We start from the raw sequence: 21,222 nt of genomic DNA on the forward strand, positions 1-21,222 counted from the left end.
TTCTTTGACTCCTGTCACGCCCCCTTGGGATTCCTATGGAGACTGAACCTTTTCTATTGACCATCCCGGAAGTAGTCCTTTTCTTTTCTCCTTCCCCTGCAACGTCTCACTTTGGTTCCTAGGGAAGTTATTGCAGATTCTACATGGGGGATGCCTGAGTGATCGAGGTGGTCAGAGCTGTGCTGGGTGAGTTGGGGGGGGTCTGCTGGCTGCTCTGTATAGAGGAGGGATGAGGTTCCTCTTCTGGTTTATTGGGGGAAGAACACAGGCCTGACCGGAAGTGCAGTGTGACAGCTGTCATTTCATCTCTGCCAGAACACCTCACCCTTCTCAGATCACAATATATTCCCTAAATCTGGTCATTCACTACACAATCTGGTTGTACAATCTTCTTCAGCTTTAACAGAGCTGTGTCATAGGAGGACAAACCTAAACAATCCATTACATTTGTATCCAATCAGGCCATCCCTTCTATAACATAGATGGATCTGAAGGCGATTGTACAATCAGATTGTATGATCAGCAGAAAGTGAAGTTCACACTTGTGGTTGATGAGGGGTAAAAACAGATGGATAAGCCAAGTCTTTTACCGCACATATTAAAGAGGAGCTCCAGGCTCTTTCAGAAAAAAGTCAGCAGCTACAAATACTGTAGTGGTGGTTGTAAACTCCTATTGATCAATTGTACCTATAGGTAAGCCTATAATAAGGCTAAGCTATAGGTACTGTAATTATCTCAGAAACATGCATCGTTTAGGAAATATTTACTGTATATGCAGCCGATGACGTCATCAGTGCATGCGCTCTGAAGGAACAGCCACCCAGGTCGTTCATTCAGAGCCCTGTGCCGTGACCGGCGGCTCCCCCGTGCATGCGGGAGTGATGTCACACGGCTCCAGCCAGTCATGTAGCCAGAGCCTGCGGACCCGGAAAGATAATGGATGCAGCCCCCAACGATGATGAGGGCTTTGTTTGCAGGTAAGTTTAACATAATGTGCTAGTATGCAATGCATACTAGCACATTATGCCTTTACTTTGCTGGTCAGAAAAAAAAAAAAAACAAGCAGATTACTTCCTCTTTATTATAAGGAGACTTACCTGTCCAGGGATCCCGCAATGTCCTCACCTGAGCTGATTCTTTAGTCAGCTTCGGGTGCAGGCACGCCCGGCATCTCTAGTAAGGGAAACAGGAAGTGAAGCCTTGCTGCTTCAGAGTCTCCTACTGCGGATGCGCAAGTGGCGCTGCACCTTGTGAATAGTCCCATAGTCTTCTGGGATTTGTGATGTGCCCCAGAAGACTGTGAGGGAAGGAGGGGCGAACATCCGGCTCAGGTGCAAACGAGCAGAGCCTCGCTTTAAGGATGTGTGTATGCTTTATACATAGTTACACTAGTCCAGCTTGGACCAAATTATATATATATATATATATATATATATATATATATATATATACACCCCATACCTGGCTGATGTCCCTGGAATCTGGAAATCACTATAGTAGACACTGCTACTCCAATGATCTCCACTTGCCTCCAGGTGCTGTGCAGATTGTGAACACAGGAGGTCGGCCACTCAGTAAGGTTGCCGTTCAGAGAATGCTTTGTGTCCTCTGAATGAATGCAAAGCGTTCTCTGATTATAGGAGCTGGAGAGCATGATGTCACCGTCCCACATCTTCACCTCATCCAACCTGAGAACACTTTGCACTGATTAAGAGAATGCAAAGCAATCCCTGAATACTGCCTACACCAAACAGCAGCCGGCCTCCTGTGTTCACAATGCAGCAGGGCAGCCGCTCGGCCTGAAGCTAGTGGAGATCACTGGAGTAGTAGCAAGGTCTACTAAAGGGATTTCCATGGAGATGTGTGTGTGTGTGTGTGTATATATATATATATATATATATATATATATTTCAGGCATGGAGTATTTTATACTAGACCAGCTTGGATATATATATATGTGTAAAAACAACAAATGGACTGGGGTTTAATGCCTTCCTTACTTCACCAAAATCCGAAAAAACAGTTTTGATACTACAAAGTGGGATATATATATATATATATTAGGGCTGGGGAAAAAATCGATTTAAATCTTGAATCGAGTTGAGAAGTCAAATCGATTCAAAATTTAAGCAAATCGATTTTTTTTTTTCACTGCGCCGGTCCTAAGGAGCTGCGGGCAGGAGTTTTTAGGTGAGGCCGCGGCTGCGGCCTAGTCCACGAGGCCGGGCGCCGCAGACTAGGCCGAAGCTGCGGCCTCGCCTAAAAACTCCTGCCCGCAGCTCCTCAGGACCGGGTGTCCAAAAAAAAAAAAAAAAACTTGATTCGAATCGTGAATCAAGTTTTTTTTTTTTTTTTTTTTTTGAGAAAATCTCCCAGCCCTAATATATATATATATATATATATATACTGTATATATATATATATATATATATATATATATATATATATATATATATATATATATATATATATATATGTCCAAGCTGGTCTAGTATAAAATATTCCATGTCTTAAATTCATCTTTAAGCTGCACATAGTTCTATACTTCTCCTGAGTGCAGTGATTTGCTTCACGTCGTGCCAATAATTATACCTCCTGTTTCCTTCGGCAGGGACAGTACCGCCCCCTGGATGCGACCTGTTCAAGTGCAGCACAATGCTCTGGGCTTTTAGAGGTTAAAACAGACGGTGAAGAGGCAACATATCACCTCCCAGCCGCCATTCACATGCCCCTTGGATCACTCTTCAGAGGGCAACACTAATGGAAAAGCCCTATCAACATTAACTTATAAGAGCCTTGGGTTAAAAGCATAGATTGGTGGTTAAGCAAATATCTGGGGGGGGGATGGTAATAGAAAAATAATATAATACAGAATCATGTAGGACAGTGTGGGCCAGATGTCTCTGTGTATGAATTCCTGCAATAAAATAAATGATTCGGTATCCAGCCCATTCACCTGGTACATGTGACTGCAAATGCAAAGCAGAATCTTTATTGAGTGACTCCACCCAAGAGAAAAAAAAAATAGCGACATATTCCAAGGGGACTTCTTTATTGATCAATACAATCAATTGCACAGCACATGAGCGGAGACTTCTAAGGTCTTCATGCACACTGGGTGTTTAGCCCCGGTACATGATATCCCAGAATTTTTTTGTGGGCGAAAGGCACAGAGGCTGACAGTTGTTGTTGCTGGACAGTGCACCTAATGTGCTACTGATAATTAGTGCAGTATGTGCTCAGGAAAGAATGCCGTGATTGAACGCGGTCTGTGTTCAGCTCATTCGTCTCTGGGTGCATACTGCCCTGAACATTAGTGACGCCTTTTGCACCTTCCAGCAGCAGCTGTTAGCCTCTCCTAGAGGTGCTGTCCTCAAAGAGGTCCTCTCAGCCTCTCATGGGTGCTGGCAGTGGGGCTGGTTGGTGCACCTGTGCCTTCGAACCACAGCAAAACACCATGATCTCATGCACCTGCACTAAACACCCAGTGTGTCTAAGGTCTAACATGTATGACCCATGGGCTCTAAGTAAAGATAAGCGTGGGCATTTTCCGAACTCAACTCTGTCTACTGTCATACCCTCCGCGCTCCTCTCCTGCACATACTGCCCCATAGCATACCCTCCGCACTGCTGTCCTGCACATACTGCCCCATGACATACCCTTTGCACTCCTCTCCTGCCCCATGGCATACCCTCTGCACTTCTCTCCTGCATATACTGCCCCATGGCATACCCTCTGCAGTCCCCTCCTGCACATACTGCCTGCTAAAACACTTCTTTAGCATTATTTCATATATCCCCAGTGTTTCCTATTTTGGAATAGGCACACTTTTTTGCTATGCAATGTTTTCATTGCATGAAGACTTGACATACCCTCTGCACTCCTCTCCTGCACATACTGCCCCATGGCATACCCTCCACACTAATCTCCTGCACATATTGCCCCATAGCATACCCTCCGCACTCCTCTTCTGCACATACTGCCCCATAGCATACCCTCCTCACTCCTCTTTTGCACATACTGCCCCATGGCATACCCTCCGGACTATTTCCCTGCACATACTGCCCCATGGCATACCCTCCACACTAATCTCCTGCACATACTGATCCATAGCATACCCTCCACACTCCTCTTCTGCACATACTGCCCCATAGCATATCCTCCACACTGCTGTCCTGCACATCCTGCCCCATGGCATACCCTTTGCACTCCTCTCCTGCACATCCTGCCCCATGGCATACCCTTTGCACTCCTCTCCTGCACATCCTGCCCCATGGCATACCCTTTGCACTCCTCTCCTGCACATCCTGCCCTATGGCATACCCTCCGCACTTCTCTCCTGCATATACTGCCCCATGGCATACCCTCCGCACTTCTCTCCTGCATATACTGCCCCATGGCATACCCTCTGCAGTCCCCTCCTGCACATACTGCCTGCTAAAACACTTATTTAGCATTATTTCTTATATCCCCAGTGTTTCCTGTTTTAGAATAGGCACACTTTTTTGCTATGCAATGTTTTCATTGCATGAAGACTTGAAATAGAGTATTTACTGTACAAAACTATTTAACATATAATCATATCACAAATTCATATTTCTCTTGCTGCTAGGTATTAACTTTCTGACATATTGAACTTTTCTTTTTTCTGTAGGTGTGCTGCCAATAAACAACAAACATGGCATCAGAAAGGCTAGATCCTCCAAATTTACCAGATTTCACCATTCTTAAAAGGTTGGCACGAGACCAGCTGATCTACCTCCTGGAGCAGGTATGGTTCCTTACCTTTCAATCTCGTGTTGATACGCACCCAGTTACCTGCTGTGTATATTAATTGTCTCTGAAGAATAGTTCCATTGTAGGGTGGGAATTTATCAGGCAGTCTGTTTTTATTATGATTGATTAAGCTCATAGAGGCAGCACTTATATCTAATGCTACTGAGTATCTAATTATTAAAAGCAAACAAAACGGGTAATAATGTGCAGCTGCTGTCATGACTTCTCCTTACTTTAGCTCCCTGGAAAAAAAGATTTGTTTATTGAACCTGAGCTGATGAGCCCACTCGATCGTATTGCCAATGTCTCAATACTGAAGGTACGTTTTCAATGTGTACATTTCTCTTTGTATCAGTGAGTAAAATTGATCATTGTTTTACCACTTTTTTTTTTTTTTTTTTTTTTAGCAACATGATGTTGACAAATTGTATAAGATTGACAACAAACCCATTTACACCAACGCTGACCAGTAAGTCATTTAAATTCCATTTTTCCTCAGTAAATAGAATCTTTATTTTAAAGTTGGAGTGAAAGTGGATATTTAAAAAAAAACTCAGTTATGTTGAAAACCTGGCCTGTTAGTGGGTCCTGAGGACAGGAGTTGAGAACCACTGCTGTAGACTCACTGCTGCCTTCTGCTGCCACAGGTCATCTGGGTTCAGTGATGTTCGGCATCATTCAACCCGCTTGCTGATAGCCCTAGGGGTGTGTCATACAACCTGGGCTTGCAGTACTGCTGTACAGTACAATGCTGACACATCATTACATGAATGCAGTTCTGCAGAGGTGTAGGGCCTACCACCAGAGGGCAGAAAAGGTCCTCACAGGTCATGTGACTGAAGAGAAAGGGTATTCTATTTGGGGGGGGGGGGCTGCTCAGGCTGGAGCTGTCCTTGGAACTAAAAATAAAAAGTTAAGAGATACATTTAGAAATATTTAATGTGCCTAAGCTGAACCCTGCAGAGTGTTCCTTGTGTCTGGAATTCATCCTGGATGAAAAGTTTGCTTTCTAGTATGTAAGTGTGCCTAGGCATTCCTATACCTACAGCGTCATAGCTGTATATCTGTAGTGTGAGATCTAAGGCTTTGCTGCTTCTGACTACTAGTCTCAGCAGATTTGGAGATGTCACTACTGTGCTGCTCACTGTTCTCCTTGCTGAAGTTTCTGAAAAGAGGAAGCAAAATCCCTGCTTCTATCAGAATTGGTGCCTCCACCCAGAGACATAGTGCAGTGCAAGACAGGGTAAGTCAACAACACCTTCCCGCCCAGCTTATAGCAAAATGGCGGCTGGGCGGGGGTTTCATTGTTCTGACTGGACATCATGTGACGTCCTTCAGAACAAGCCGCGGCGATCAGTGGTAGGGTATGTTGCTCGGACACACTGCATCTCTGATCATGGTAAAGAGCCTATGATGTAGGCCCTTTACTACGTGATCTGCTGTGTTCAATCACAGCTGATCAAAATGGAAATGGGAAGTGCTGGTTGTTGGCATACCTCTACTCTCACTGACAGCACGTGATTGCTGACAGGGGGATCTGCACTGATAATCAGTGCATTGATTATCTGTGCAGCCCCATCAACGATGGGGCTGCCAGTGCCCGCCAGTGATGCCAATCATTGCCGCCTATCAAAGCTGCATATTAGTGCTGCCTCATCAATGCCCATCAATGCAGCCTATCAGTACCCATCAGTGCAGCCTCATCAGCGCACATCAGTGGGTCCATTGACACAGACAGCAGGACTCGGCTCTGCCCTCTGCTCCCATGTCACAGCTTATGATTGACCGCAGCGGAAGCCAATGGCTCCCGCTGCTATCAATCTGTCCAATGAAGAGAGCGACGGCGGGTGGAGCCGCTGCGCTTGTGCACATCGCTTGTTTGGATTGGTCTCAGGTAAGTAAAAGGAGGGGTCGTTGGCTGCAGCACAAAAGAATTTTCACCTTAATGCATAGAATGCATTAAGGTGAAAAACCTTAGGGCTTTACAACCACTTAAAAGAATCGGCTGCATTGAAACCACAGTCAATGCTAGTGATTAGTTCTCTGCCCTTTGCCTGGAAGTTTTAAGCAGCTTGTAGTAATCAAAGATGACAGGGAGGACCACAATAGTGCAATGAATGCAGTACTGAATAGTGCAATTAACCTGACTATGCAATGTAGCAATTGTGTGTGAATAACAAGGCTGACCAAACGGAATAAAATATATTTTTTATTTGATAAATTAAAACAGTTTGTGTATGAATATTCTATGGGGTTGGTTTACTAAAGGTAAGTAGACTGTGAACTTCGTAAGTGCAGTTGCTCCAGAGCTTAGTAAATGACGGCAAGCTCTACTGACTTCCATTATCCAATCATGTGCAAGCAAAAATGTGTTTTTTATTTTCTATGCAAAGCTTTATCTCATTTACTAAACTTTGGAGCAACTACGCTTGCAACGTGTATAGTCTATTTACCTTTAGTAAATCAACCCCTCTGTCTGGATGGGACTCAGCTTTAAAGCTGAACTCTGGGCACATTTTTGTTTTTCCCATACAGTAAGGGGTGTGCCAGCACTGCACGGGTTAACTGCTCGTTTTATACTAGGGGAGAGGATGATCCACCAATCCTCCCTGCACAAGACCAGCCCAGCACCCCCGCACTCCAGCGGTCTTAAAAATGGATTGTTCCTGACATCAGCATGTTCCATAGACAGGAATAGTCCATCGCGCAGGAGTGCGGTTTTCCGGAAGATCAAAGAATCAGGTAGATATAAACTTTGTGCCTTAGAAAAAATGAGCAGTTGACTCATGCATCATAGGCCCAGCTCCACTGCATAGGAAAAGAGTTGCTTGGAGTTGGGCTTTAGGGGATTATGGGGGGTTTCTGCATGCACCATAAATGTAAGAAGTTTGAGTCTTTGCGGTGATTCCCATGTGATTACAATGAATAAACCTTTATACATTTACATTACACAACATGGAGCGCTTTTCTAACTAAGTTCTTCAGGTTTTGTTGTTTCACAACATTGTGTTACCCTCTCCTCATTAACTTGAAATAACATTTTGGGTATTTTTGTCTCCAGATTGTGCTTTTTAATAAGGCCTCGTATTAAACATGTGAAGAATATTGCCAGTAAGTGTATCTGCTTTATTCCTTTTACAGATACCTCCTGCCATCATTAAATGTAGAAATGTAATGCCGTTTTTTGCAGCCAGCCAAATTCTAAAAGTGATTTTTTTATATTTTCTGTAGGCTTTAGGCAATCATAGTATGATCAGTTTTGAAAAAATATGCCTTGACCTCAAGTGGTTCCATCTTTAGCATATTTGAATTTATGTACCATAATGTCCCCTGTATGATATTTTAAAGAGGAGTTCCAGCCTGGGGAAAAAAATTAAGTCAGCAGCTACAAGTACTGGAGCTGCTGACTTTTAATATATTGACACTTACCTGTCCAGGGAGCCTACGATGTCAGCACCGCAGACGAACTTCGGATCGGCACTCGGCTGCTGCCGTCGCCATTCTTGGTAAGGGAAACTGGCAGTGAAGCCTTTCGGCTTCACAGCCGGTTACATACTGCTCATGCACGAAGCGCACTGCGCTTTCTAACTGGCCCGGCGGGGGAAGGGGGAGGGGGTGGGGCTGAACTTCTGAGGGATGGTGCCGCAGCGCAGTCTCCCGGAAGTGGGGAAGGGTACCCGCCCCACCTCCCCCTGAAAGGTGTCAAATGTTGCCAAATTTTGCACCGGAGGGGGGAGGAAGCAGATAGGCCGAAGTTCCACTTTTGGGTGGAACTCCGCTTTAAAGCTGAAGTTTAGGCATTTATGCATTTTTTTGCACTGTTATGCCCTGTACACACGGTTGGATTTTCCGATGGAAAATGTCCGATCGGAGCGTGTTGTCGGAAATTACGACCATGTGTGGGCTCCATCGGACATTTTCCATCGGATTTTCCGACACACAAAGTTTGAGAGCAGGCTATAAAATTTTCCGACAACAAAATCCGTTGTCGGAAATTCCGATCGTGTGTACACAAATCCGACGGACAAAGTGCCACGCATGCTCAGAATAAATAAAGAGATGAAAGCTATTGGCCACTGCCCCGTTTATAGTCCCGACGTACGTGTTTTACGTCACCGCGTTTAGAACGATCGGATTTTCCGACAACTTTGTGTGACCGTGTGTATGCAAGACAAGTTTGAGCCAACATCCGTCGGAAAAAATCCTAGGATTTTGTTGTCGGAATGTCCGAACAAAGTCCGACCGTGTGTACGGGGCATAATACTGGTCAATCTTGGACCAATATAAGTATGTATGTGCCATATATGTGGGATCCCTGTGGATGTTGGAAATCAGTGTAGTAGGCACTGATTTTATCGTGATCTCCACTACCTTGTGGTTCCTGTGCTAATCCCTACTGCATTGTGAACCCAGGGGTCATTCGCTCGATATGGACCCTGTACAGGGAAAACTTTGGATTTTCTCAATGAATTCAAAGCATTTTCTGATTGGACCAATACAAAATGCAGTGTGTTCTCTGTATGGCACCAATGCCAAGTGATTGTGCCCCTGTGTTTAGAGCAGCTGAGCAGTTGCTCAGTATGGGACCCAGAAGCTAGTGGAGTAGTAGTGTCCAGAACTGTGATTTCCAGATTCCACAGGGATCCCACAATTATGTCACATACATATTTTACATTCATCCAAGCTGGATCTGCAATTCAGCTTTAATAATTCAAATACTATTTGTTTTAATCCTAAAATGCACTAATTATGCTGTTTTTATATTTATTGTTGTCTGTAGTAATTGCTGATAAGAAATTGATCAATCATTGAGGACTTTTTACCCCATTTGCTGTGTGGTTTTCAGTGGACATTATTGCTTTTGTAAAATAAAATATAGGAACATGGTGGTATAACCCGTCACAACCAGTGAGCGGCTTTCATTTTCCTGACTGCTCTCAGTTTATGGAAGGTGAATGCTTATCGGTTTAAACACCTATGGTCTACCATCATGACGAACTCTATCCTAAATATTATAAAAAAATGTAATGCATCTGTTCTAATTTAGCAGACGGTATTTCAGACTTGTTTACACCCAAATTATGTTTTCTTTACTCATCTTTTTGATTTAACTCTTTTCCCATGGAGCCAAACGTGCTTTACTAAAGCCTGCAGGCACATTACTCATGATACCCTAAGGTTTACTCAAACATCACCTGCCTAGCAAGTTTGTTTTTTCTTCATAGATTTTTAAAAATTTGTTGGAAAAAATAAATATGTACCTTTTTTTTTTATTTCTTTATGATCAGACAAAACATTTGCAGCCTTCAGGCAGAGATTCCTGCAAAACAGAGCTTTTCTTGAAGTACCAGATATCAGCTGATGTGCTAAACATAAATGCACACTGGGCTTCAAATCGCTGCTCCTACAGGAGTTTTGCATTTTGCCTGTAGGAGCAGCTCAGTGTTATCCTATGTGTCCATGCACATTAGGACGTTTAGAGGCATATATTTAAGCTCACTGTTTAAAGACAGAAAAAACTCTTCTGGATTGTGTTTTGGAGAGGAGTTTTCTGGCAGAAAAAAAATGCTAAAAGCTTCTTAACGCATGTGCAAAAGTGCTGTATATGAGAGGGGATTTTTTTGCCAAAAAAACTGACATTTTTTTTTTTAAATGGAAAGACGAAAATGGGATTTTAAAGGTGCAAAAATGGTCAGATTGGAAACCATATCATTTTCATAATTTTATTTGACAGACATGGTTAAAAATTCTTTATATTAAAACCAACACATAGAAATCATGCAATCGTAGTACAAAAGTTTGTTTCCTCTACATGTTTCGCCATAAACATGGCATCTTCTGGAGCTTTTGTAAGACCCTATGTACAGTATCACCCAAATGTAAGCATGACTCCAGAGGACTATGAAGGTCCCCCAGGTGGTCCAGCAGAGTATCAGTGTGCCATAAAGGGGATAAACCTCTTAATCAAACCCTGTTTTAATAAGAGGTCAAGAAATAGAGGAGTCGGTAATCTTATCACTGCTGATATATACTTTAAACAATGATATGAAGCTTAAGGGGGGTCAATGCCATCTAAATAAACTTCATCTGAAATAAACAGATTTCTTTCCTTTTATACCAGGGTGATATCACTGAGACAGGGAAGATCCAGGTAGATAACCATTCCCAAGGGAAAAAGCCCTTCAGACCATGGAATCAAATCCTGCGGGTATCAGACAAGACCTGCGGCCGCTCGCCCTGTCTTATACTCACTGGATTTGATTCCATGGTGCAGTATATAAAAACAATCAAAGATTTTATTGCAAACGAATCCAGAATACTCAAATTTAAAACTATGAAAGCAAGCGTGTCATGAAGCATAGAAACTGATGGTTTCCAACCTACAAGATGGTCACGGTCTGTGCGTCTTGCGACGTATGATAACCAGGCTCCACCCTACGCGTTTCTTCCAATCAGAACATCGTCAGGGGCATGGCTAATGGTCGTCACTTCCTCTGTATATAGGGAGAAGGCAGGAGGGGTCCACCCTTTACATATTGCGTTCCGAGCCTCAGTATCGGCTGCCGGAAGCGGAAATAACGTCATCGCTAGAAAAAAAAACATACCAGTTGGAACGGAAGTAGCTTTTAACTAGATAACGGCGGCCATATTAATGGAGACCAGAGACCAAAAGGTGAAAACCTTTGTCTATGTTCTCCTAAAACTGAGCTCTGCTAAAAAGACTGGGCCTTAAATAGCCCCATCATTAAAAATTACACTTCATATGAATCAAAATGGCCCTTGTTATAATAAATCACATTTCTATTAACAAAAAAATGTTTCTCTTTCGTACTGTGAATAAAAAATAAAAATGCTGCTCCCAACTACTCGTGACGTATAGACAAGGCAGAAGGTCACATGACCTGTTTGTGACCTGGCTTTGTGACTATTTCATGTAATTGGAGACTGCAGAGAGTCTAATATTTTTATTAGGACGTGCCCTGTCTGGTAGACTTGTAGTGGAATAAAAGAAAATTTGCAAGGGCAAAACCAGGAAGGAGTACCTGCTTATGTAATAAACAAAGATGGCTCTCCTCCTATACAAAGATAACTTTTACATATATGTCTAAGGAACATTAAAAAGACTGTGAGCCTAACTTAACCTGTCAATTACCTATTGTCGTCAGGAAAAGTATATAGGTTGTTCTTAGCCTTTCCTAGCCAAACCAAGCATTCTTTGCAAACTTTAACATGGTTGTGCTCTATAAAAAATGTTTTTCTTTACAGACCTTGTAAATACAGACAAGAAATCTAAAATCAGTAGAAAGTACAAGATCATATTTAGCCCCCAAAAAGTAAGTTTTATCATTTTTATGATTTGCAAATGAAGAATTTTTTTTTCTTGAACCTTTTATTACATTGTCTTTCTTTGTCCCTCAGTTTTATACATGTGACATGATTCTGGAGCAGGAGGGGATATATGGTGGTAAGTGTTGTTTATGAAATTGTACCGAATTGCATATAATGTAATAAATTAAAGTGATTTTACCTTTCAAGTCAATGTTCTTAAAAATCATGAAAATAGGTCTCTCAAACAAGCACTACCTGATTCCACACCCTGCCGGCACTGATGAGTAATTTGATCGGAAATTTCACAGCCATAGTGACTTGAAGGCTAAGTCCACCTTTTACAAAAATAATAAATGCTCATAATATATATTTGTGGAAAAGAATGTGCATTCATTATTTTTTGTAAATCTGCCTGCAAATTGGTGGTGCAATGCCAGGCCCCTGCTGACTCTTCCTCTAGCTCTCTGTCTGTACTCAGGTATAGATCTTCAGTTGGAGAGCATGAGAAAGTGTCAATGGACTACGAATGTGGTGACTACCGCACTCGTGTCCAATTGAGAACTACAAGTCCATCTACTGTGGTGGTGATTTGGGGATGGGTGGGGTTCCATTTACACCATATTGCATGTTACACCCTAAATCTAGGTGTAATATCATGCAAAAGGTGGAGTTGGTCTTTGAATTTGAGTAAAGCTAGGCATGCATGGCTACAATTTTTTTTTTTCTCAATACTTTATTTAAAGATAACACACGGTACCACAACCACAACCTTGCCATGTTTGAAATTATACATTTCCAAAAATAAGTCTTCACAACAAAAGAGGCAAGCATGTAAATGAAAATAAGACTCGGAACATCAGGGTCTAGGAAGTCTCAGTACCTTGCGTGGCATTTTACACGGTAGACACCATTTTTACAAAGAAGAAGAGCAAGAATGACTCCATGGGTCTTGAAAAAAAAAAAGAACAGTTAGGAAAAAAAAAAAGGGATGAGAAAGGAAGAGGAGGGGGAAAAAAAGGGGGGGTTGGGTGGAAGTATGGAGGGGGGGGGCAAGGGAGCCATTCAGCCTGCCAAGCACTCCTTCCGAGCTTGGGGACCCAACATTATTGTCTCCAGTACAGGGGATTTAAGTCACCAACTCCATGTACTCCTCAGAATAGACTATGTTTTTGCCAGTAAAACCATTTTTTGAGAACTTTCTCACGAAGGCCTTACTCTGTGGCCACCAAATCCTCCATCGCATTGATTTTGGCTGCTTTTTTTTTTTAACCAGACAGCAACTGACGGTGGCTGTGCCTGCTTCCAAAAAAGTGGGATGCAGCTCTTTGCTGCTGTAAGCAGGAGAGATCAAATGGATCGTCTGTAGAGCTTACTAGAAATTTTGTGGTGATGTAGAAGGAAAAACGCAGGATCCTACAATAGCTCACGATCAGTGAACCGGACTCCTCCCCACATTTCCAACAAAGATCCAAACATTGACGGAACATCCTTTGAATCTTTCCTGGCGTATAGTACCACCGGGTCAGCCCTTTAAACCCAGCTTCCTGATGCTTAGCGCAAATAGAAGTTTTGTAAGAAAACAAAAGAATTCTTTCCACTTGTTTGTCTGTGAATTGTAGCCCTAACTCTTGTTCCCACCTGGCGATATAAATGGTCTGAAGTCCGGTGATGGAGATATCAGCAATTTGTAGGTCTAATAAACCGCATGGCGCAGCGGAGATTGTTCTAGACACAACAGTTCAAATGTTGTGAGGCGTCTCTGGGAAGGGTAGAGAGCCAATGAAGTGGGCCAACTGTAATTTTTGCCAGAAGGATAGATCCGTAAAATTTGGATCATCTATGTTTTGTTGTCTGGTCATCCATTGTCCATTTACAAAGAAATGATGGGCCTGGAATTGCCCAGCCAATTTCAAGTCCTGTAATCTAGAGTCATGAAGTCCGGGGCTGAAAGCAGGGTTGCCGACTATGTGGGTGAGAGGGGGGGGCTCTGAGAAATAGAGAGGTCACGGATCACCTTCAAACAGATCCGCCACTTCTCTCCCACCGTGGAGTGATTTAGAATCCGGATAGGCAAATCTGTTTGGCATTATAGCACCGATTCCAGCGGGATCCATGCAAGGATCTGTTCCACCTGCACCCACTGTTTAAGAGGACCATGGCGGCACCAATCCAGAACAAGCATCAGATGGCAAGCCATGCAGTTTTGGTAGTCGCAAAATTGACTTTGCCAGGTGAGGGGGTTTCAGGGCCCATAGGAAACTGACGAGCCTGGTTCACCGCCCAAAGAAAGCGGCTCTGGACACAAATGGGAAATGCCTGGAAGCGGTAAAGCAAACCGGGCATAATATTCATTTTTACTATACTACACCATCCAAACCAAGAGAACAAGCCGTGTTGCCAGGACAGAAGGTCCTTTTTGATAGCTGCCAAAAGAGGAGGGAAGTTGAGTGAGAAAATGTCTTCCACCCTACTGGGTAAAAGGATGCCCAGATACTTTATATGCCATGCGGCCCATTTTAAGGGGAAATTAACCCTAAGTAGAGTAGAGAAAGAGGCCAGTATAGATATATTCAGCCCCTCTGATTTCTGATTAATTGACAAAAAAAAAGGATACGGCTTCATAAGTCTTTAGTTCTGAAAAAGCAGATTCGGGATAGGGACCAGGGGATTAGACAAGGCTAAATTTTTGAACGAGAGAAAAGCAGTCAATTTCCCCCACCTGTGCTAAACAGCATAGATGGAGGAATCCCCACTGCTTGCTTTTGTATTCAACAGCTGTGGGAGATTTGCGTGTTTCTATGCGCCCTGTGCACGTTTCAACGCAACCTTTGGGTGAGCTGCAATGTAGAAATACGCACATATGTGCCTTTTTCTGTCCCGCACCACAGCTCACCTGCAGGTACGTTTTTCCCTGTGTTACTATGCACTCCAACTGAGCTGCGATGAATAGAAAAAAATGAAATATCACATATGTCTTTTCAGTACATAAAAAAAAAAACAGTGTGCAGTTTAACCACTTGCCGACTGCCTCAAGTAGAAGTATGGCGGCAGAGCGGCTCTACTGTGCTGGATCACGTATCTAGTATGTGCTGATCAGTGTAGAGGATGATAGCACGGAGCTCTGTGAATGTAAACAATATAGAGCTCTGTCCTGTCAGCGGGGATGTGCCGGTTTTTGTTTCTCTGCAAACCAGGGAATAAAAACCGTCACATTCCTTAGTAAAAACAGCATACAGTGAATGCACCAAGTAGTGTTAGGCACACATTTAATCCCTTGATCACCCTACATGTTAACCCATTCCCTGCCAGTGTCATTAGTACAGTGACAGTGTATATTTTGAACACTTATCAGTGTATTCATATCACTGGTTCCCACAAAGTGTAACCATATGGTCGAGATCCACCCATATGCCTGGACCAGCACCCAGCTCTGCCTCTCAGCGAGCCGCTGAGCCTGCTGATCCCACCCCCATCCACGGTCCAGCACTCCAGTGAGCGTGGAGGGGGGTTGCAGAGCAGAACACCGGTGCCTGACAGAAGCTCTCTGCTCACAAAGCTCTGAGAACCGAGCAATCAGCCGTGTTTGATCACTCGGTTCTCAGGTCGCAGAGCCAGCAGGGAACAGATATATCATCGGACCGATGCTGTATCCACCTCTGAGTGTGATTATAAAAAAAAAAAAAAAAGTAAAAAACATTCCCATGCTTCTCTTTTAATTGACTGGCATGGGGGTCATACATTCTGGCACGGCCGAAATGTGCTGGGAATGCATGCTGAACTGCGAATTTGCAGTTAAGGCATATTCCGTAGAAAACTGTGAACAGGCGGGTCAGTTTGTTTTATTGTAAAAGAGCTATAGCTGCCTGCTCATATTTTTTTAAAAGTTAGATTTAGATCCACTTTAACTGCTATGTGTTATGCATATTTCAGTCTATATCAGTGTCATTGCAAGTGTTTGTGTATTTTCTATATACAGATGTGACCACTGATGAATGGTCTTTTTATCTCCTTCCACTGGATGATGATATTATCAGCATGGAGCTGCCAGAATTTTTTCGGGATTATTTTCTAGTAAGTAATACCAGTAATCCTCATAATAATGTGTAAATTAAGCAAAGAACATGCACAAACCTCGGGACAATAAATAAATACTAAAGCCAGGGACTCTAAAAATATTTAAAAAATTATTGGTATGTATATAAAACTGAACCGTCCAAAAACATTTTAATGCAAAAAATATATCTGCAGTGCATACTAGCACATTATGACTTAAATCGCCTGGGGGCCCAAATGTTTTTTTGTCAGAGTTTATTACCAGTGTAAGGATGCATGGTGTTCAGTGTTGTACAAAATGACATGCGTATACTATTGACACCATTCTTGCAAGTGATTATTACAAATATATAATTGTATTATTGCTGTAATATTTTCTGCTGTATGGACAGAACAATTTATTCATTTTTTCCAAGGAAGGAGACCAGAGGTGGATTGCCACTGTGCCCCGAGCGCTCAATTTATTGAATTCCATCTTTGGCCCAATCTCGAAGATATACGGAATAGGAAGATGTTCTAAGGTAAGGATTACCTAAAATAATTATTGGAAATTGTTTTAAATAGGATATGCACCTTGGGGAGGTTACACAACCTGTATCTGCATGCAGGCTGAGCAATGTAGTCGACTTCCTTGTTCAAAGTGAAAGATTGGAGATCTGCAGGACCATTGAAGATTTCATTCTTAGTGGCAAGGAGGGTTCTAGAAAAAAAATGTTGCTGCAAAAATGTATCTGACAAATATATTTTTATACTGAATGCAGATGGTCCTTGACATATGGCGGGAGTACCTAGATGATGATGAAAGCGATCGTAAAGACCGAAAGCCAGAAATCGGACATGTATTCATGATTGACAGAGGTTTGGATTGTTGTAATGAATACTATACCACAAATGTGGACTCGTATTTTACAACATCTTATTATGAATGTTGTACAGTACACTAATCAGTGGAGGGCATTGGTAACATCATGTACATACTACATCAATGCTTTTACTTTAAGACCCCTTTCACACTGGGGCGTTTTTCATGTGCTTTAGCGTTAAAAAAAGTGTCTGTAAAGCGCCTGAAAGAAGCCTCATCTGCAATCCCAATGCGAAAGCCCGAGTGCTTTCACACTGGGGCGCTGCGCTGGCAGGGCGTCAAAAAAAGTCCTGCAAGCAGCTTCTTTGCAGCGCTTTCGTGTTTTTGCCACCGGGCTGGGTGCGCCGATGGCCCGAGCCCTTTCACACTGTCAGCGCCCGAAAAACGCCTGAAAAACGCCCCGGTGTGAAAGGGGTCTTAAGCGGCGCTTTACCAGCGTTTTTCAGGCGCTGGCAGTGTGAAAGGGCTCGGGCTTTCACATTGGGATTGCAGATGAGGCTTCTTTCAGGCGCTTTACGGGCGCTTTTTTTAACGCTAAAGTGCCTGAAAAATGCCCCAGTGTGAAAGGGGTCTTAGTAAAGCGAAAGATGCACACAGAGTACACCAAATGTTCAATGTAATGCAGTAGGAATGCTAAAAAATTCAAAGTAAGAAGACCTTGAACAATTTCAAAAGTTCACCACACCCATATTATTATTATTATTATTATTATTATTATTATTATACAGGATTTATATAGCGCCAACAGTTTGCATAGCTCTTTACAATGTAGGGAAACACTACACCAACAGTACAATTCAAAACAAGTGGGTTAGAGGAGCCCTGCTCCTGCGAGCTTACAATCTAAGAGGGAGAAACAGAGAGGGACTGTGAGGGATGAACTGATGAGGGGAGTAGAAGATTGGGGTTGTTAGCTGGAGGCAGGAGAGGCCTCCTTGAAGAGATGAGTTTTCAGGGATCACCTAAAAGTGGACAGAGTAGGAGATAACAGGACAGATTGGGGTAGTGATTTCCAGAGGATGGGAGAGGCTCTGGAGAAGTCCTGGAGACGAGTATGGGAGGAGGAGACAAGAGAGCCTGAGAGCAGAAGGTCTTGAGAGGAGCGGAGAGGGCGGTTTAGGTGATATTTGGTGATAAGGTTGGTGATGTATCTCGGGGCAGAACTGTGAATGGCTTTGTATGTTATTGTTAGTGTTTTGAATTTTATTCGTTGGGCAATAGGAAGCCAGTGGAAGGATTGGCAGAGAGGAGTGGCAGACACTGAACGGTTGGTAAGGTGGATGAGTCTGTCAGCGGCATTCATGATAGACTAAAGAGGGGATAGCTTGCGGAGAGTTAAGCCAAATGAGGAGGGAGTTACAATAGTCAAGGCGAGAGATAACAAGGCAGTGAATAAGTTGCTTAGTGGTGTCAATGGTTAGAAAGGGGCGTATTTTGGAGATGTTTCGGAGGTGAAGTCTGGACAATTTGGATAGTGATTGGATTTGGGGCTAAAAGGACAGGTCAAAGTCTAGGATTACACCTAGTACTGTGAAGTCAGGGGGAGGGGCAGGGGCTGGATGAAAAATTATGAGCTTTCAGAAAGATTGAGTTTGAGGATGTAGTGTGACATCCATGTTGATATGTCAGTTAGTGAGTTAGTAATGCGAGAGGAGACTGAAAGAGTGAGGTGAGGAGTAGAGAGATAGATCTGTGTGTTGTCAGCATAGAGGTGGTACTGGAAGCCATGGGAGTTTATTAACAGACCAAGGGAGGAGGCGTAAATGGAGAAGAGAAGGGGTCCAAGGACAGAACCTTGAGGTACCCCTACAGAAAGAGGAAGTGGAGAGGAGGAAACAGAGTTATAGGTCACACTGAAGGAGCGCTGTGATAGGTAGGAGGAGAGCCAGGAGAGAGCAGAGTCTTGAAGGCCAAGAGAGTGGGGTTTTTTGAGGAGGAGAGGCTGGTCAACAGTATAAAAGGCTACAGAGAGGTTGAGTAGTAGGAGTATGGAGTAGTGGCCATCGGTTTTAGCAGTTAGTAGGTCATTAGTGAGTTTCAGTAGGGCAGTTTCAGTGGAGTGTAGCAAGCGAAAGCCAGACTGTAAGTGGTCAAGAAGGTTGTTGTCAGTGAGGTAAGAGCTAAGACGGTTGTAGACTAAGCGTTCTAAAAGTTTTGATGCAAACGGGAGCAAGGAGATGGTTCTTCAGTTGTCCAGGCTGGTGGGATCCAGTGAGGGCTTTTTAAGTATGGGGGTGATCAGGGGTGATCAGGGCATGTTTTAGAGGGGAGGGGAAGGTGCCAGTAGAGAGGGAGAGATTGAAGATGTGAGTGAGGGAGCATAAGCTAGAAGGAGAGGGTGACCTTAGTAGATGTGAGGGAACAGGATTCAGGGGACAGGTGGTAAGGAGGGCTTCTAAGAAAACTTTAGAGTCCTCTTCGGTAGTAGCAAGGTCAAAAGAGGAGATTGTTGAGAGCGGATTTGTACAAGGGTATGTTAAGTGGGTTAGACGTCTGTGCAGTGGAGATGTCCTCACGAATTGCATGAATCTTGTTTTTGAAGTGATTGGCAATCTCATGAGCAGTGAGCGAGTTACTGGGTGGAGATGGTGGTAGAGAAAGTAGAGTAATGCCGCGTAGACACGGTCGGACTTTACGGCAGACTTTGCCCGGCGGACAGGATTTCGTCGGACAATTCGATCGTGTGTGGGCTCCAGTGGACTTTGTTTTCTCAAAAGTTGGACGGACTTATATTTGAAACATGTTTCAAATCTATCCGACGGACTCGAGTCCGGTCGAAAAGTCCGCTCGTCTGTATGCTAGTTCGACGGACAAAAAGCCACGCTAGGGCAGCTATTGGCTACTGGCTATGAACTTCCTTGTTTTAGTCCGGTCGTACATCATCACGTACGAATTCGACGGACTTTGGTGGATTATGTGTAGGCAAGTCCGTTCATTCAGAAAGTCCGTCGTTAAGTCCGCCGGGCAAAGTCTGCCGTAAAGTCCGACCGTGTGTACGCGGCATTAAAAGAGAAGAGACGACGAGGACTGGAGGACAGAGTATATATACAGTTTGCTTTTTTAATATAGTATTAAAATTGTTTAATAAAACCACATAATATTATCTGTACATAGAGGCTCTTTATTGCTTCCTTGCACGCCCCTCATATTGTTATCTAGCAATCCTTGGATAGCATCTGTAAAAATTCTGTGTTTAAAATCAATTTTTTTTCCTTTTGCCCTTCATATGTCCCTTAATCCCTCTTTTCCCCATTGACTGACCTCCGCCAATAAAGAAAGAATGATTCAACCTGCTGGGAATTTAAGAAAATGTCACTGTAACTAGAAAGACTAAACTTTAAATCAGACTTTTGAAGCTTGAAGTGTTACTAAACTAAATTTTTTTTATTAAAATAACAAACATGTTATACTTACCTGCTCTGTGTAATCGTTTTGCACAGGGTGGCCCCGATCCTCCTTTTCTTGAGTCCCCGGCGGCGATCTTGGCTCCTACTCTTCTTTTGCGGGACTACCATAGCCAGCCGCTGGCTATGGGGAGCGGTAGTCCCCGCACTCCCGACCTGTGTGTTTACAGAGCCGCGCTCCATAGACTTACACAGTGGCACTTAGGCCCCCACTTCCTCTGATTGACAGCAACAAGAGCCAATGGCTCCTGCTGCTCGAATACTGTGTAAAGAGGAAGTAAGGAGAGAATAGATGCAGCCCTGCACAGTGCTGATCTCTTCTCCCCTCTCTTCCCCTTCACACAAGGAAGGGGGGGGCACAGGGACACTGAAAACTTATTTTACCTTAATGCAAATAAGGCATTAAGGTAAAATGTTTTTAGGTTTAGTAACGCTTTTTAAGTCATTTTTCTTCACACAGATTTCAGAGCTGTGAAGACACAGTGAGATCTATTATTACTATTGGAGAATAGGATAGATTCTTGAATGGCTGAGTGATATAGCCAATGCTTATGGGCACACAGGGAACATATTAAACATATTTTCTTTTTGTTAAATCGCAGATGTGGATTATGTCACTCCATTGTGCTCGCAGGTGGTGTATGAAGGGCTTGTTGATGATATTTTCCGGATTAAATGTGGTAAGTGTTTCCTGTTTTTCAAGAATTTTATCCTCAGTGTGTGTTTTTTTTTTTTTTTTTACTGCCATGCATATGTGCAGCACTTAAAGAATAATTCTAGATATATTTTTATTTTTT

At 43.2% G+C, this 21,222-nt stretch overlaps 1 protein-coding gene across 3 annotated transcripts in view; it reads left to right on the top strand.

The window, feature by feature from the left end:
* The first annotated feature begins 32 nt into the window (after nucleotides 1–32).
* Nucleotides 33–21,222, top strand: part of VPS33B (VPS33B late endosome and lysosome associated) — a 67,264-nt gene continuing 46,074 nt past the window's right edge. Inside the window, exons 1-11 of one of the 3 annotated variants that reach the window (XM_073618496.1) lie at nucleotides 33–186; nucleotides 4,656–4,772; nucleotides 5,016–5,096; nucleotides 5,185–5,246; nucleotides 7,839–7,888; nucleotides 12,044–12,111; nucleotides 12,197–12,242; nucleotides 16,083–16,177; nucleotides 16,576–16,680; nucleotides 16,921–17,017; nucleotides 21,028–21,105. In XM_073618496.1, the coding sequence (XP_073474597.1) occupies nucleotides 4,680–4,772; nucleotides 5,016–5,096; nucleotides 5,185–5,246; nucleotides 7,839–7,888; nucleotides 12,044–12,111; nucleotides 12,197–12,242; nucleotides 16,083–16,177; nucleotides 16,576–16,680; nucleotides 16,921–17,017; nucleotides 21,028–21,105 (775 nt within the window). In that variant the 5' untranslated portion in view covers nucleotides 33–186; nucleotides 4,656–4,679. Of the gene's footprint in view, nucleotides 187–4,655; nucleotides 4,773–5,015; nucleotides 5,097–5,184; nucleotides 5,247–7,353; nucleotides 7,520–7,838; nucleotides 7,889–12,043; nucleotides 12,112–12,196; nucleotides 12,243–16,082; nucleotides 16,178–16,575; nucleotides 16,681–16,920; nucleotides 17,018–21,027; nucleotides 21,106–21,222 lie in introns of those variants that run through there. The other 2 variants (XM_073618498.1, XM_073618497.1) reach the window with 2 other exon arrangements.

Source organism: Aquarana catesbeiana, linkage group LG03, assembly GCF_042186555.1.
Source record: "Aquarana catesbeiana isolate 2022-GZ linkage group LG03, ASM4218655v1, whole genome shotgun sequence".
Lineage (NCBI taxonomy): Eukaryota > Metazoa > Chordata > Amphibia > Anura > Ranidae > Aquarana > Aquarana catesbeiana.